Source organism: Magnolia sinica, chromosome 10 (genome assembly GCF_029962835.1).
Source record: "Magnolia sinica isolate HGM2019 chromosome 10, MsV1, whole genome shotgun sequence".
Lineage (NCBI taxonomy): Eukaryota > Viridiplantae > Streptophyta > Magnoliopsida > Magnoliales > Magnoliaceae > Magnolia > Magnolia sinica.
The window spans coordinates 66605924-66622934 of record NC_080582.1 but is presented as its reverse complement, the minus strand read 5'-3'; the positions used below and the strand labels follow the sequence as shown (position 1 = coordinate 66622934).

Here is a 17011-nt window from a genome sequence, read left to right as displayed (position 1 = left end):
ACTATTGTACATGACGGACTAAGATTTTGGGACATACGGTATGGATGAATGCTTGGTTCACTAGTCTTTTCAAATGAAAGATCACTTTGCTCTGTTTTTATTTTGATATATTTTCATGCTTATTGATCAGCAAGATGTGACTTGGGGACCAAGTTTTGTGAAATTTGTGAAACTACGTGCCATGTTTGGCTTTTCAGGTTTTCGTTGGCGATGGCAATGGATTATCAACAACTGTAAGATGGCAACTGTAAGTTGTGAACTTCCAACAACATAAGCAATGGTCAATATGCTTGTCAACTTTTTCCTTAGTGGCTTCAATGAAATGGATGGTCCAGTTCATCCATCACACTTTGCCAGTGTATCAAAAGTTCTCCTGATGTCATAATTTTATCCTTATCAGAGGCATGATATCTGAGAAGGTTGTTCCAAGTTCATTTAACAGCCATCTTCTTCTTATTTATTTATTTAGTAATATAAATTCTGCTTTATATTGTGTTTAAAGAAGGAGAATTTCTGCAATTACTTCATATTTCTTATTTGTCAACTCCTACACTTCTCCCACTATCTTGTATTAAAAAATTTCAGTCTCATACTACATTATTTTGATAGCAGAGAAAGTTCTAATATCTCAGGTGTTTATTTTCCATTTATTCTTAATCTACTCCTGCATCGTTGGGTGAAGTTAGTCATTGTTTTTATTTTTCTACTCTCTTAGTTCACTATGTGCATCCAATCAGGTAAGTTTTGGTCTATCATTTATTCAATTCACCGCACCGATTTTTAGCTGCAAATGATCTTAATTACTGTCCTTTGAAACCGAATCCAAGAGAATCAGTTGACAGAAGCATTTCAAAGCATCTGAGTTTTCTTGATTTCCATTCTTGTAAACAGAATTTCGAAAACCATTTGCCGGCAATTAGTGGCTTCTTTGTTAATAGTTTGATTTTAGCTATAACGAATTTCTATTCTGGACAGTACTGTTTTCTGAAACATCTGCAATCACTGATCCTTTGCATGGTAATTTGAATATTTTTATTGCTTCTCCTTTTATTGTTTGTATTTTATTTTTGGGTGAAAGTTTTGATAGATCATTTGGGAGGATATACTGACTTGGAAGGGTTAAAGACTTTAACACCCTCACTCAGATGAATATGCGGGCTGTTTTCGTATTTGTCCTTGACAGCCTATTTTCAGGCCATAGAATGAAGGTTTGGAACTTAGGATTTGGCAACTGTGTTCCTGATCTTGAACCAGCAGGAATTGATCTTCTTTCTAAAATGCTCTGCTTGGAACCGAGTTGCATGAAAAGCTATTGTCTATGCTCCAAAACTCATGGGAAATGAGAGCTATTGTCTTTGCTCCAAAACTCATGGGAAATGAGAGCTTTGGTGTGGAGTAGAAATGAGAAGATAGTGATGCCAACAAAATGTGGGTCCAATGCTGCAAAAATGTGGGAAATGCTTTTATCATATTTGTTGTTTATGTTCATAGGTTATGGTTCACCCAGTGAATAAATTCTAACCTGCTAAGTGCATGGGTTATGGTCTACATGCAATCTGTGAGTTATTTACTACATTTAAAAAAGTAGGTGTTTTGGGCAGAGGTTTGTGGGGTATGTCCTAAATCTGGGTTTCTTAAGGGCTTTTTGGGGCAGAAATTATGGAGAGCTCCACCTCAAGATTTGCTTGAAGGACTTGCAGGAAGATTTCATGGGCGGGGCTGAGATTCTTGTTTCGGATCCTGTTGTCTTTTTCTGTGAGACGGTGCTTGAGAAGTCAGTCAGGACTGTAATGAGCAAGTCCCTTAACAAGCACAATCGTCTCTACATGGAGGCCCGTCCCTTGGAAGATGGGTGTATCGGCCCTAGGGATGACCCAAAAGCCCGCTCAAAGATCCTATCTGAAGAGTTCAGGTGGGACAAGGATCTTGCCAAGAAGATCTGGTGTTTTGGACCCAAAACTACTGGCCCAAATATGGTTGTTGACATGTGCAAGGGAGTTCAGTACCTGAATGAAATCAAGGATTCTGTTGTGGCTGGGTTCCAATGGGCATCAAAGGAAGGAGCATTGGCTGAAGAAAACATGCGGGGTATATGCTTTGAGGTCTGTGACATTGTTCTTTATGCTGATGCAATCCACAGGGGCAGTGGACAGATCATCCTGACAGCAAGAAGGGTCATATATGCCTCCCAACTAACTACAAAACCCAGGCTTTTGGAGCCTGTCGATTTGGTGGAGATACAGGCACCTGAACAAGCGCTCGGTGGCATCTATGGTGTCCTGAACCAAAAGCGTGGTCATGTCTTTGAGGAAATGCAGAGGCCTGGCACGCCGCTCTACAACATCAAGGCATACCTACCTGTCATTGAGTCGTTTGGGTTCTGGGGGACTTTGAGGGCAACAAAATCTAGACAGGCCTTCCCACAGTGCGTGTTTGATCACTGGGACATGATGTCGTCTGATCCAATGGAGGCGGGATCGCAGGCAGGGCAGTTGGTGGCTGATATCCGAAAGAGGAAGGGTCTGAAGGAGCAGATGACACCTTTTTCTGAATTCGAGGACAAGCTCTGAGGCGTCTGATTGGCAATGGAGAGATTCAAGTAGTAGGTAAGTTGGTGTCCATTTTGTCTTCTTCTTTTTTTGTTTTGTTTTTTAGTTTTTGTTCTTGTTTGGTTCAGACGCTGCCAGTCTCTGTTGGCTAAACGACTGTTTTTTATCCAGAGTTTCGTCTGTCTACATGTTCTAAGGGGATGAGGATATATACTCTGTTTTACCTAACTTTTTTAAATTTTTTTTTTTTAATTTGTGATTCTGTTTTGAAAAGGATTCCCGAAGCTAACTCCAAATACTTGGGACAAGTCTGAGGTGATGATGATGTTGAATTGGATATTATTACTGATATGAAAATGCATACGCTGCTGATCAAATTAGCTGGGACAGTGATTTGACTTTTTTTAAAAAGTAAAAAATAAAAAAAATAATGATGACAACTCTACCATGATGCTGGTGACGACCCATGTAAATGCTGTATATTTCTTTTTCAAATTCCTTCAGCATAGTTGATGGCATATAATATAACGTTTCTGCTTTTATAGAATCTTGAGTCTCAGGTTTACATCATTATGACTAAATTACTTCTCCTAGTTGTTTACAGATAGCACGGGCATTTGGGGCTTCTGAAATTATTGCTGTTGATGTTCAAGATGATAAACTTTGCAATGCAAAGATGCTAGGAGCAACTCACACAATAAATGCGGCAAAAGAAAATGTCATTGACAAGATAAAGGTGCTCTTCTATACCGAACCATTTTATTTAAAGCTTGAAACTAGATTAAGAAAGGTCCTTATAAAGGATGTGGTCCTTTTCACATGGCTGAAAGAGTTTTGAATGATTAACTTCTTTTACAATCATCAACCTGTTTATTTACTGGATTAAACTATTGAAAATTTGAGTACAACAGTTGCTCTATTATCATGATTGATCCGAAGGGTTCTCCCTCCTGTTTTATGTTGAAGTCAAGAGTTTCTTATGTCCACATACACCTTTACATGTGCCCACATGGACCTATCAGGCAAATCTATTGGACATTCACATTAATGCCATGCATCAGGTGGGCCCAAGCATGTAAATTATGTGGTCCAAAAATCAGGCCCATCCACTCATCAGCTGGGCAATGTGTTTGTTGATTGTTGAATGTGGACCATTTTGTAAATTCATTCCTTTCAGAATTTCTGATGAAAAATTTTCAAGTTTCTGGATTACTAGTTTTAGACCTATTGGCTCGCCACCTACGATGACGGTGTATGCTTTATATGAAATTTGAAATATTTCTGGATTACTAGTTTTTGCTATTATTTATTCATGTTCTTGTTTTTCTATTTTTGCAGCTCAATTGGTTTTCTTCAAAAATGGTGAAGGGAAAGTGATATGTATCCTTGTCGTGGTGGCGGTATGTTCTCTCATTGGCGTTATCTTTTGTGTTACATCTCTCAAGTTAATATAAGGTATCTCAAATTGATTGTGAAATTCACATGTTAAATCAAATGATCAAGTTAAAAAATTGATTTGGCATTGTTCGGTTCATGCTCAAGTGCTCAACTGCAACTGAATATTCTGTATTGAGATATCATTGATACGCGTCGCATGTATCGATGATATTCAGGAATATTTGTAAATGGGAAGTGCAATATTTTGAGATATGTCAATGTATGGCTGCAACACTGAGTATGTCTAATATCCCCTTTAAAAAAAAAGAAAGAACAATTGTCTATATTGGAAAATGCTTTTTTATCTTCATTGATATATAGAGGACATGGTCCTCTTTGGGAGTTTGTTAGTTAGTTTTCTTCTATCATATTTCCAGAGTGACCCATTACTGACGGATTTTTCTCTAGGTTTTCTCCACATTGAGCCCACCTGATGCACATGTCAGACTTCCCATGCAAGTGGTAGGCTAGTACTGTGGCCTTGTATGAGGTGCATGTGGGCTTAACAAGCTTACTTTATTAGTTACTTCTTTTTTCTTTTCTTTGAAAGTTTCCAATTACATGCACTTTCATCTCTCTTCATATTTTTCAGTTTTACCACTCTTGATTCCCTTTCCATTTTCAAATTTTCATCACTTGACTAATGCTATGGTATTTGATTCTTATAATAAGGTATGTATGAATCATCTGTAGGTGTTTTTGAACTTGTTGTACTTCTATGGAATGTGTGGTGTAGTGAATGATTGCTTGCTTCAACAGTACTTTAGCAATGTATGAACACTGTTTGGAGCATTAATTCAGTTTACATCAGGGGAATTTTATATTTTCCTTGCATTTAGTTTTCATCATTCTTCAATTGACTGATTCTTTGTTTTTATGTTGTAGAGTCCTCTAGTGGTGGTTCACCCTTGAATATAATTACAGAAGACACGCGGGAGAAGTTATCGATATAGCTGTCGGATGTGCAAGTGGACTATTGATACTTGCATCCATTTTTTATCTATGGTGGATGAAGGAATCACCTGGCCATATGCAAGTGCACACAAACTCATCAAGATTTGTACTTTCAACATTATTGTAATTGTAATTGAATTGAATGAATGAATGATTGTAATTGATTCATTATTGAATGAATGGTTGTAATTGATTCATTGACTAAGTGAATGAATGATTGTAATTGATTGAATGAACGAATGAATGATTATGCAGGTGGTAATTAAATGAATGAATGGTTGTAATTTTATTTAAATGTAGGCAATAGCTACAGATATTGACCGTAGCTGGTAATCTTACAACCGTAGCTGTAATTAAATACTGAATATTGCTACGGATTATTCTGTAGGTATTTTAATCTATGGCTACGGATTAAATCCATAGCCATAGGTTTTAGACCTATTGTTACGGTCGTGCTACGGACTAAAACCGTAGCCATAGGTCTTTTGCTAGGTTCTTGCTGAACTTTTAGCTACAGATATAATCCGTAGCTATAAGTACTTTAAGGCTACAAAAGCTATGGCTACGGTTTTAATCCGTATCCATTGCTTCTATGGCTACGGATAGAATCCGTAGCCATAGCTCTTTGACCTATGGCTATGGCATCAATGGCTACGGTCATGCTACGGACGATAACCGTAGCCATAGGCTTTTGGCTACAGTTTTTATCCGTAGCCTTTGCCCCTTTTTTTGGTAGTGTGAGCGGGGGTCCCTGGAAGGTGGGAACCGCTTTAATGACCATGATGAAGCTGTCCATTTCCTATGGAGAGCATTGGAGGAGCCTGGTCATTTAGACAGGCCATGTTTATATATTTACTCGAAATTAATGGAGCAGACCCAAATGTGCGTCGGAGCTATCTGGATGAGCAGGGGTCCCTAGAAGGTGGGAACCGCTGTTATGACCATGATGAAGCTTTCCATTTTCTATGGACAGCATTGGAGGGGCCTGGTCATTTGCCCTGGTGGCCGTGTTTATATCTGTATTTGCAGGGACCACACCCTTAACCAAAACTACACCCTAAACTTATAATTATAACCTATAACTTGAACCTATAACCTAAACTTTAACCTATAACCTATAACCTAAACTCAATTCCCTAAACCTCAACCTATAACTTAACCTAAACATATACTTGTAACCTAAACCTATTCTCAAATCCCTAACCTAAACCCAAACCTAAACCCGACCTCGAACCCGAACCTAAACCCGATCCCGAAACAAAACCTAAACCCGATCCCGAACCCGAACCCGATTTCCTAAACCTAAACCTTAACCTATTCTCAATTCCCAAAGCTATAACCTATAACCTATAACCTAAACCTAAACCTAACCTAAACCTATAACCTAAACCTATAATCTTAACCTAAACCTAAATCTAAACCTTATCCTAAACCAAAACCTATAACCTTAACCTATAACCTATAACCTATAGCCTAAACTTATAACCTTAACCTAAACCTAAACCTAAACCTAAAACCAATACCTAAACCTATAACCTAAACCTATAAGCTAAAACCTAAACCTAAACCTAAACCTAAAACCTAAATGTATTCTTAAATCCCTAAACCTAAACCTACACCTAATCCCAATCTCAACTCCCTAACCTAAACGTAAACCTAAACTTGAAAACCCAAGCCTAAACCCGATACCGAACCCGAACCCGATTTCCTAAACCTAAACCTTAACCTATTCTCAATTCCCAAATCTATAACCTATAACCTAAACCTAAACCTAACCTAAACCTATAACCTTAACCTATAACCTAAACCTATAACCAAAACCTACACCCAAAACCTAAACCTTAACCTAAACCAAAACCTATAACCTTAACCTAAACCAAAACCTATAACCTAAACCTTAACCTATAACCTATAACCTATAACCTAAACTTATAACCTAAACCTAAAACCAAAACCTAAACCTATAACCTAAACCTATAAGCTAAAACCTAAACCTAAACCTAAACCTAAATGTATTCTCAAATCCCTAAACCTAAACCTACACCAAATCCCAATCTCAACTCCCTAACCTAAACCTAAACGTAAACTTGAAAACCCAAGCCTAAACCCGATCCCGAACCCGATTTCCTAAACCTAAACCTTAACCAATCCTCAAATCCCTAAACCTAAACCTATACCAAATCCTTATCTCAACTCCCTAACCTAAACCTAAACCTAAACTTGAAAACCCAAGCCTAAACCTGACCCTGAACCCGAAACTGAATTCCTAAACCTAAACTTACACCAAATTCTAATCTCAACTCCCTAACCTAAAACTAAACCTAAACTTGAAAACTCAAACCTAAACCTGATCCCGAACTTGAACCCGAACCCGATTTCCTAAACCTAAACCTTAACCTATTCTCAAATCCCTAAACCTAAACCTACACCAAATCCCATTCTCAACTCCCTAACCTAAACCTAAAACTAAATTTGAAAACCCAAGCTTAAACACGATCCCGAACCCAAACCCGATTTCCTAAACCTAAACCTTAACCAATTCTCAAATCCCTAAACCTAAACCTACACCAAATCCTAATCTCAACTCCCTAACCTAAACCTAAACCTAAACTTGAAAACCCAAGCCTAAACCCAATCCTGAACCCGAACCCGAACCCGAACCCGATTTCCTAAACCTAAACCTTAACATATTCTCAAATCCTTAAACCTAAACTTACACCCAATCCTAATCTCAACTCCCTAATCTAAAACTAAACCTAAACTTGAAAACCCAAACCTAAACCCGATTTCCTAAACCTAAACCTTAACCTATTCTCAAATCCCTAAACCTAAACCTACACCAAATCTCAATCTCAACTCCCTAACCTAAACCTAAAACTAAACTTGAAAACCCAAGCCTAAACATGATCCCGAACCCAAACCCGATTTCTTAAACCTAAACCTTAACCTATTCTCAAATCCCTAAACCTAAACCTACACCAAATTTCAATCTCAACTCCCTAACCTAAACCTAAACCTAAACTTGAAAACCCAAGCCTAAACCCGATCCCGCACCCGACCCGAATTCCTAAACCTAAACTTTAACATATTCTCAAATTCCAAAGCTATAACCTATAACTAAACCTAACCTAAACCTATAACCTTAACCTATAACTTAAACCTATAACCTTAACCTAAACCCAAAACCTAAACCTTAACCTAGGTTAAGGTTGTTTTTCTTTTCATATGTCTGGATCATCTCTCATATGTTCTCTCTCTTTTCATTTATTTTTTTTCCATAGGATTGTTTGTATTTTGATGGATGCAATTTATGTTTGGATGAATGTAGTTTATGTTTGGATGGATGCAGTTTATGTCTGGATGAATGTAGTTTATGTCTGGATGGATGCAGTTTATGTTTGGATGAATGTAGCTTATGTTTGGATGGATTTACTTAGTTTCAGTTTAGATGGATGTGAATATGAATATGATGAAATATTTTATATAACAAGTGTATATCAGGAAAAATACGATGAAAGGAAATTTGAGATGAAATTTTTTTTAAAAAAAAAAAAGACTTTAGCGACGAAACTTTTCATCGCTAAAAGTCCCAACGACGTTTTTTTAGCTACGAAAATTTTCGTAGCTAAAAGCAAACCTTTGGATTTTAGGTGAAGAATTGTTCACACATTTAGCGACGACATTTTCGTCGCTAAAAGCTTCAACCACGTTTTTTAGCTACGAAAATTTTGTAGCTAAAAGTAAACCTTTAGATTTTTCAAACTGTTCACACATTTAGCGACGATAATTTCCATTGCTAAAAGTCGCCACCACCTTTTTCGACTATGAAAAGTTTCTTCGCTAAAAGTAAAGCTTTGGATTTTATTTCAAAAACTGTTCACACATTTAGCGACGAAATGTTTCGTCGCTAAAAGTCCCGGACACTTTTTTAGCTACGAAACGTTTCGTAGTTAAAAGTAAAGCTTTGGATTTTATTTCAAAAATTGTTCACACATTTAGGGATGAAAATGTTCGTCGTTAGAAGTCCCAGCCACGTTTTTTAGCTACGAAAATATGCATAGCTAAAAGTAAACCTTTGGATAAAGTGTTCACACATTTAAAAAATGTTCACAACATTTAGCGACGAAAATGTTCGTTGCTAAAAGTGACTTTTAGCTAAGAATTTACAATTTCGCCGCTAAAAGTAAACTTTTAGCAACGAAAGTTCTGTTCGTCGCTAAAAGTCTCTTTTAGCGACGAAAAAAATTTTGTCGCTAAAAACCCCTTTTCTTGTAGTGTGGGTCCACATGTGTGGACCCACAAGCATCAAAGGGAGCTGACATTTGTGTTTTACCCATGTCCAGCAGCGACTGCTACTAGACGGTGCACGTACCACCCATGTAAACGATGAGGTCCACATCAATGGACGGCGTGGATAAGGTCATGCATCAAGGTGGGCCACAAACCAGCACACGAAGAGAGAGAGAGAGAGAGAGAGAGAGAGAGAGAGAGAGAGAGAGAGAGAGAGAGAGAGAGAGAGAGAGAGAGATACCGGCGGTGATGGAGGGACCTCGCCACTATGGGCCCCTCTCTGATACAAAGAATACATTAAGGTGGGTCCTACCCTATGTCGGCCCTTAAATCATAAAAAAATTACATAAATAAACAAATAAAAATAACAAAAACGTAGATCCAAGATCACCCACCATAGATCTCCTCTTCCTTCTTCCGCCAATGCGATCTAGGGCTCCAAGGGGTGGATTTTAACGGTTGAGATGGACTTTGGATGGGGGGATTGGGTGGTAGGATGGTAGGCCACACCATGCTCTCTTGGAGGTTTGAAAGAGCTTGGACGTTGGATTTTTTTTTTTTTTTGTTTTAGGTTTCTTGGAAGAGAAGGGAGAAATAAGAGAGAGAGAGAGAGAGAGAGAGAGAGAGAGAGGAGATGAGATGAGATGGAGTGATGGATGGGAGAGTGTAACACCCCGTACTTTCCAGTACTCGAGTGTTACCATAAGAATCTGAATTAGTTTACACATGGTTGATAAATAGACGTAGCTTTCCTTACACATCGGCACCTAGTGATCCTCAAATCATCCATCTCAACCGTCTAAAACAACATTCATTCGTACGACAAGCCGTCCACCCGAATGATTCCAAATTAGTCCATCATAGTTTCTGAAACGTTGATTTTAGGATCTCAATCGCTTTAATAGATCAAAATTTTTAGGTGTAATTGATAATTTATTTATCATATGGAAATGTATAAAAATGTATTGAAATAGGGTGATATGTGCATATTTGATGTATATGAAATATTAGGAAAAATAATATTATATTAAATAAACATAAAGAGTGAAAATTTTACAATGCATAATTGAATTATAAATATTAATGTAGTGGTAAACATCTTGAATAAATATGTATACAAGGGATTACCAGATATTTTAATAAAGTTGTAAATTATTTAACAATGCAATTTTAAATATAGTGTTGTACAATTTCCAATTCATGTATATGCACAGTATGATATTGTATATTATGAATTATACACTAGTAAAGGTGTAGTCAATAGCATTTATATAGTGGTATGTTAATATTAAATTTTTATTTATATAATTGCGAATTGTTTTAATTAATGTAATTATAAGTAAAGTACAATAGTAATAGAGTTTACATTAATTGGCTAGTAATATATGGTGGGAGCCTCAAAAATGGTCCATTAGGATTTTCTAACCATTGATGCTCAATATTGGGGTGATCCGGCCCTCATATCAACAGTAAACCACCCTTGGAGCTAGGTATCAACCCGTATGGCCCACCTGGCCCTCACATGTACCCCAAACTGGGCTGGGATCCCTAAATAGGGACTCCTAGGCGAATGAACGGTGTAGATTTATCATAAACATCACAGAGGACCTCACATATTTTGCGTGTGCACCTTGGACTATAAGCACAGGACGTGCACTGAATGTATTAGCTCGGTCAAACTGCCTTTGACCGAGGTAAAATGCAAAGTGGCTGGGATCTCTCCCGCCATTCAAAGATTTGAATCTGTTAAAATTCGAACCCCAAGTTGAGCCTCACCAAGCACTTTCCGGACGATCCAAACCGTCCATTTTACTCACGTGGGTCCATTGAACAAAACGGTATAGGGCCTTGACCCACATATTGAAACAACAAAGATCATCCCCAACCGTCCATTTCCTTCATGTGGGGCTGAGATTCAATGGGAGGCACCATCAGGTAGCTTGTTGGGCAAGAAAACATCACATGGACTAGAGGTTTCCAGCCTTCCTCTTTGCCAGCTGAGAGGAGTCTCTTACAGCCCAAAAATGGCTGACAACTAAGAAGGAAGAAAAAGGCGATTTTTATTCTTTTGGATAGCAAAGGCTGTCACATTTGTGACCGTCTGATGGGCCACGTGGCACAATCCCAGCCCTCCTAAGAAGGAGGTACGAGTTGAGATGATGAACTCTCTCATCTCATGAAAAAAAGAAGAGAAAGCAAGGAGATCTCATGAGATGGAGCAAGTTCTCATCTGAGATCCGAAAACTGGGTCTCAAACCACTAATGGGACCCATCCAGACCGATCAAACGGTCCGGATTGTCCTAAAACTTCCTAAGTAGCGATCCACCATTGATGGGTGGGTCATCTTCCCAAATGACCCATCCAAACACGATCACGAGGTGGGCCTCATTTGGCCAGAAAAATACGCCGTTAGGAATACCAAGGCACTAGTAATCCATCCCCAAACACGGATGGCCCCCATGCATGGCCATCCTTAAATCCTAACCATTGCATATGGTGGGCTTTTTTTTCAACCGTTGGTGGCACCTCTCACTGCCTATAAATAAGACCCTGTTGCTTCAGGAAATTCCACACCAGAAACAGAGAGAATAGAGAGTGAGAGAAAGAAAGAAAAAGGGTGAGAAAAGTGAGGAAAAGAAAATAGAAGAGAAAGGAGAGAAGCAGGGAGTAAGAAAAGGAGAAGCATCCGGGTAACACCACCCCACCCTCTCCCTGCCTCTTCTTCATGGTTTTTTTTTTTTTTTTTTTTTTAAAGAAGTCAGCTTGCTGCTGAGGCTGAATATGGCCTGACAATGGCTTTGTTTTTAGGCCAAACAGGGGCCTGAAAACGAGCTCTGTTAAGGGCCAAGCATGGCCTGTGGACATGCCCCGTTTTGAGACCAAATGATGGCCTGCCAATGGCCTCAGCAAAGCTGAAAATCAGCCTAAGATTGGCCTACAAACAGGTCCCTGTTTGAGCCACAACCCGCACCTCAGCAGCGGGGTGTACATGTTGCATATCCAGGCCACCCAGGGCCTGGACGTTAACAGCACGCAGTAACTGTAAATATAACATAATATTTTATTATATAAATATACATATATACTCATATATATGATAGACCATATGTGGTGCGTCCCATGTGGGTACCCACCTTGGTTTATGCTTTTTACCTCCAGCCGTCCATCTGGACGGTTCGAGTGGTGACCTCGTGTATTGATGCCAACTGCTGGGCCTCGCCACTAATGTTGGGCCTCACATTGATTCCAGACGGGCCGCACCCTGCTGCAACCAGGTGAGCCGCACCTAGCGCCCAGCGGGCAGCGTGTGGGACCCACGTTATACCTCAGTGGGCCACAGCGTCTCAAGCCGGTGGGACGCACCATTGAATCACGATGGGCCACACCAAGGTGCTTGTATCCAGACCGACCATCCTACCAGTCCTGGATCACCATGATTTACATATTTTATCCTGGCAGTCCATCAACGGATATCGTTTCCTGGCCGTCCATCAATGGACGTCCAGTGCTGGACGCTTGGTCGCACACGGAGAAAAATGTACTATGTGCTCGACCTCACGATAATCTCCCATGAAGTCGAGCTGTGTGGGCCCCACCATGATGCGTGTCGACCATCAACACCGTGCATTTGATGGGTCTCCTCTAAATTATAGGATATCCCAAAAATCAGCCACATACGGAATGGTGCATTTTATTGATGGGTAGATGTTCGAAATGCATTACAGTGGGGCCCACACAGCTTAACCTTATGGGACGAACTAGTGAGGCGGAGTCGCATATTACCTTTTCCATATATATATATATATATATGGAAAAGGTAATATGCGACTCAGCCTCACGAGTGCGTCTCATAAGGTTGAGCTGTGTGAGCCCCACCGTAATGCATTTCGAACATCTACCCCATCAGTAAGATGCATCATTCCATCGTGGGCCTAGGTCTCAAAAATCAAGTCAATCTGTGACTTATGTGGGCCACACCACATACAAAAGTGAAGTGGGGCCATGTACCATTAAAACATTCATAATCATATTTTGGGCCCATCGAGATGTGGTTTGCAAATCCAGCCCATCCATTATGTGTGTCCCACTTGGATGAGGGTTTAGACCAAGTTTCAGCAGCATCCAAAACTCAGGTGGGCCCCACCAAGTGCTTTTATATGTTTTAACGGTGTCTTCACATAATTTTAGATGGTATGGCCCACCTGAGTTCCGTATACGGCTGATTTTTGGAATATCCCATAATTTAGAGGGGACCCATAAATGCACGGTGTTGATGGTCGACACGCATCACGGTAGGGCCCACACAACTCGACCTCACGGGAGCTTATCCAGGGCATCGTACCTTTTCCCACACACACATATATATATATATATATATATATATATATATATATATATATATATATATATATATATATATATATATATATAGAGTCTCGGTCTCCTACGCACCATGCCGCATCGACCTTAAATGAGAGCTCCTTCTTCCGTCGTTAGATCCCCTCATCGACCGGGATTTAACAGCCATGCGCAAGAGAGTCTCCCGAAGGAGGACTTGCGCGGCACTTTTTTCGGCGAGAATTTTTTTTGCGGTTTGGTGGTGATGCTGCCATCAGCTGTGGTCGGTACTATGTGGACCCATGATGTATTTGTTTTATCCATGCCTTCCATCCATTTTGAAAGATAATTTTGTGATATTATCCCAAAAAATAGATACATATAAATCACATGTGGACCACACCATAGGAAAACAGTTTTTATTGAATTTCCGTCATTAAAAACCTCCCAGGATGACGCGGTTTGGCTGGGGACGCTGCCATCAGCTGTGGTTAGTGCTATGTGGACCCATGATGTATATGTTTTATCCATGCCGTCCATCCATTTTGAAAGATAATTTTATGATATTATTCCAAAAATTAGGTATATCTAAATCACATGTGGAACATACCATGGGAAAACAGTTTTGATTCAATTTCCGTCATTAAAAACCTCCTAGGGTGATGCGGTTTGGCTGGTGACGCTGCCATCAGCTGTGGTCGGTGCTCTGTGGACCCCATGATGTATAAGTTATCCACGCCGTCCATCCATTTTAAAAGATAATTTTATGACATTGTACCAAAAATTAGGTATATCTAAATCACATGTGGACCACACTATGGGAAAACAGTTTTGATTGAATTTTCGCCATTAAAAACCTCTTAGGGCCCACTATAATGGCTATTTGACATCTAACCTGTTGATGATGTCATACAAACTTGGATGAAGGGAAATAATATATATCAGCTTGATCTAAAACTTTGTGGCCCCCAAGAAGTTTCTAAAGGTGGGCGTTCAATTAACACTGTACGGTCCACTTGAGATTTGGATCAACCTCATTTTTAGGCTCATACCAAAAAATAATCTGAAAGAATGGGTGGACGGCATGGATAAAACACTAACATCACGATGGGCCCCACAGAGCCCTACCGTCCGGGCGGGGTTAGGACGCAATCTGCCTCCGGAAAGGATGCGTGCGCAAGGATGGGGATGGGAATCTGACAGGCGGACGCGGATTTCCTGCGAAAGCCTTTCGTAGTAAGTTCATGCGCTGGGAACATAGGTGGGCCCACCGTCATATTGTTCAGGAATCCACTCCGTTCATCCGTTTTCTGAGATAATTTCAGGAGATTAGACCAAAATTGAACACGATCCAAGACTCAAGTGGGCCGTACTAAAGGAAAATGTATTTAGGGAAATTCCTACTGTTGAAACCTACCTGGGTTAAACATTGATGTTTACATGCCATCCATACCGTTAATAACGTCATTCCTACTGGGATGAACTGAAAACACAAATATTAGCATGATTCAAAACTTATGTTGCCCCACGAATATTTCAACTGTGGATGTTCACTTATCAAGTTTTCGGCCCATTTGAGCATTGTATACGGTTCATTTTTGGTCTCATGTCCTAAAATGAACTCACAAAACTGATGTACGGTGAGGATTTCTCACAAACATCCCAGTGGCCCAACTGCATTCCTAGCGCAGGAACTTCCAACGGTAGGCTTTCGCAGGAAATCTGCGTCCCTGACAAGCTGGCTACTGAAGTAACGTCACCTACTTCTGTGGGCCCACCATGTTGTATGTGTTGTATCAACACCGTCCATACATTTGGAGAGATCATTTCAGAGCATGGCCCAAAGAACGAGGCAGATCCAAGGCTGGGGTGGACCTTACCACAGAAAACAGTGATGAGAGTGACACCCACCGTTGAAACCTTTTGAAGTTCCACCATGATGTTTATTTGAGATCCCACATGTTCATGTGTTAAAGCAGACATGAAAGAAGGAAAACGCAAATATTTGACTCAAGGAAAACTATCACGGCCATTAGAACGTTTTGACGGTGGGCGTCACTCTTCCTACTGTTTTTTGTGGTGGGGTCCTCTCAAGCTTTGGATCTGATTCATTTTTTGGATCATGTCTTAATATGATCTCTCCAAATTGATGGACGGTGTAGATAAAAAACATACACCATGGCATGGCCCACAACATTGAGAGACGCCACTTCATTAGAAACCCGTCAGATGCCGAGAAAGATGCCGCGCGAGCCCTCCTTCAAGGATACTCTCTCTCCTCACGGGGCTTGAATCCCAGCCGATGGGAGGATCTAACGGACAATATGGAAGCTCGTATTTAAGCATGATGCGGCATGGTGCACAGGAGACCGGGACTCTCTCTCTCTCTCTCTCTCTCTATATATATATATATATATATATTAATAATAATAATAATAATAATATGATAATAACATATAAGGTAGTATATGTATGCATATAATACTGTATATGTGAGTGGTGGGCCCAACATAGGACCCACCTGTTGTGGTTGGCTGGAATACCCTCCACTTCACAGATCATATAAAAATAAAAACAATAAAAGGGGGTCATGTGTGGGCCCACGTACCCAGCAAGTGGGACCCACCCTAGTGCATGTATTATACATCCGCTCCGCCGTCTGCAGTTTTGACGTGAATGCCATCCACCAAGTTATAGGAGTCCTACCTGCACCATCCGTCCAGCCAAGACGTAAAACCCACCTTGGTGTATGTGATTCATTCGAACCATCCATCCAACTGGGGAGGTCGTCCTAAAGGCTGAGGAGAAAAATAAGACGGATCCAGTTATCAAGGTACCACACTGCCATAAACAATGGAGAAATGAGCATCCACTATTGAAATCCTTTGGGCCACCAAAGTTATGTAACAATACGATATTTGCTCCTCCCCTTAAAACAGGTCCTGGTGACCATGTGAGCAGATTAGATGGAAAGTAAACACCATGGTAGGCCCTGTGGGGTTCCAACAGTGGAAATCATGATCACCACTGCTATTGGTGATATGGCCAGTTGACCCTTTTCAACAAAATTCATTTTGGGGTAATACTCTAAAAAGATCTCTTAAATAGCGTAGGTGATGCGGCTCATCCATGAGGCCCACTTTGATGTAATTATGGCCAAACTCAGGCCCAAGCGCCCTTTTTCATGGGGCCCTCATCAGCCCTTTACCATGCAATCTCAAAACTGACTTAAAACCTTGGGATTATGTGGCCAATGCAAACTATGAACTATGGGGACTACTTGCGCTATTCTTGGGCCGTAAGATATTCAGGAACGTTGAATCGGAGTAAAATAGCACGTCCCTCTAGGTGATGATTCTTCCCCTTGAGTTTTCTATTTTTCCATTAGATTAAGTTATAGTTTTATTTTTATTGATAATTGCTATCTCCATCTTATATGCAC

At 40.1% G+C, this 17011-nt stretch overlaps 1 protein-coding gene and 1 long non-coding RNA gene across 5 annotated transcripts; one reads left to right on the top strand and one right to left on the bottom strand.

The window, feature by feature from the left end:
* Positions 1 to 1583: 1583 nt before the first annotated feature.
* On the top strand, positions 1584 to 4991 carry LOC131217573 (elongation factor 2-like; the record flags this gene model as incomplete). The annotated part of the gene is made up of 5 exons (XM_058212508.1): positions 1584 to 2606; positions 3144 to 3285; positions 3888 to 3949; positions 4680 to 4757; positions 4872 to 4991. A coding segment is annotated over one exon (987 nt), but the record flags the coding sequence as incomplete, so codon positions are not given.
* Positions 4992 to 5820: 829 nt separating this feature from the next.
* Positions 5821 to 8010, bottom strand: LOC131216906 (uncharacterized). Of its 4 annotated transcripts, none has more exons than XR_009157109.1 (3): positions 7711 to 8010; positions 7288 to 7577; positions 5821 to 7041 (listed from the first exon to the last, which is right to left on the bottom strand). It is a non-coding gene; the product is annotated as an uncharacterized LOC131216906 (long non-coding RNA). The 4 variants fall into 4 exon arrangements; XR_009157106.1 differs by having other exon boundaries at positions 5821 to 7198; positions 7312 to 7577; XR_009157107.1 differs by having other exon boundaries at positions 5824 to 7079; positions 7326 to 7577.
* Between the last annotated feature and the right edge of the window lie 9001 nt (positions 8011 to 17011).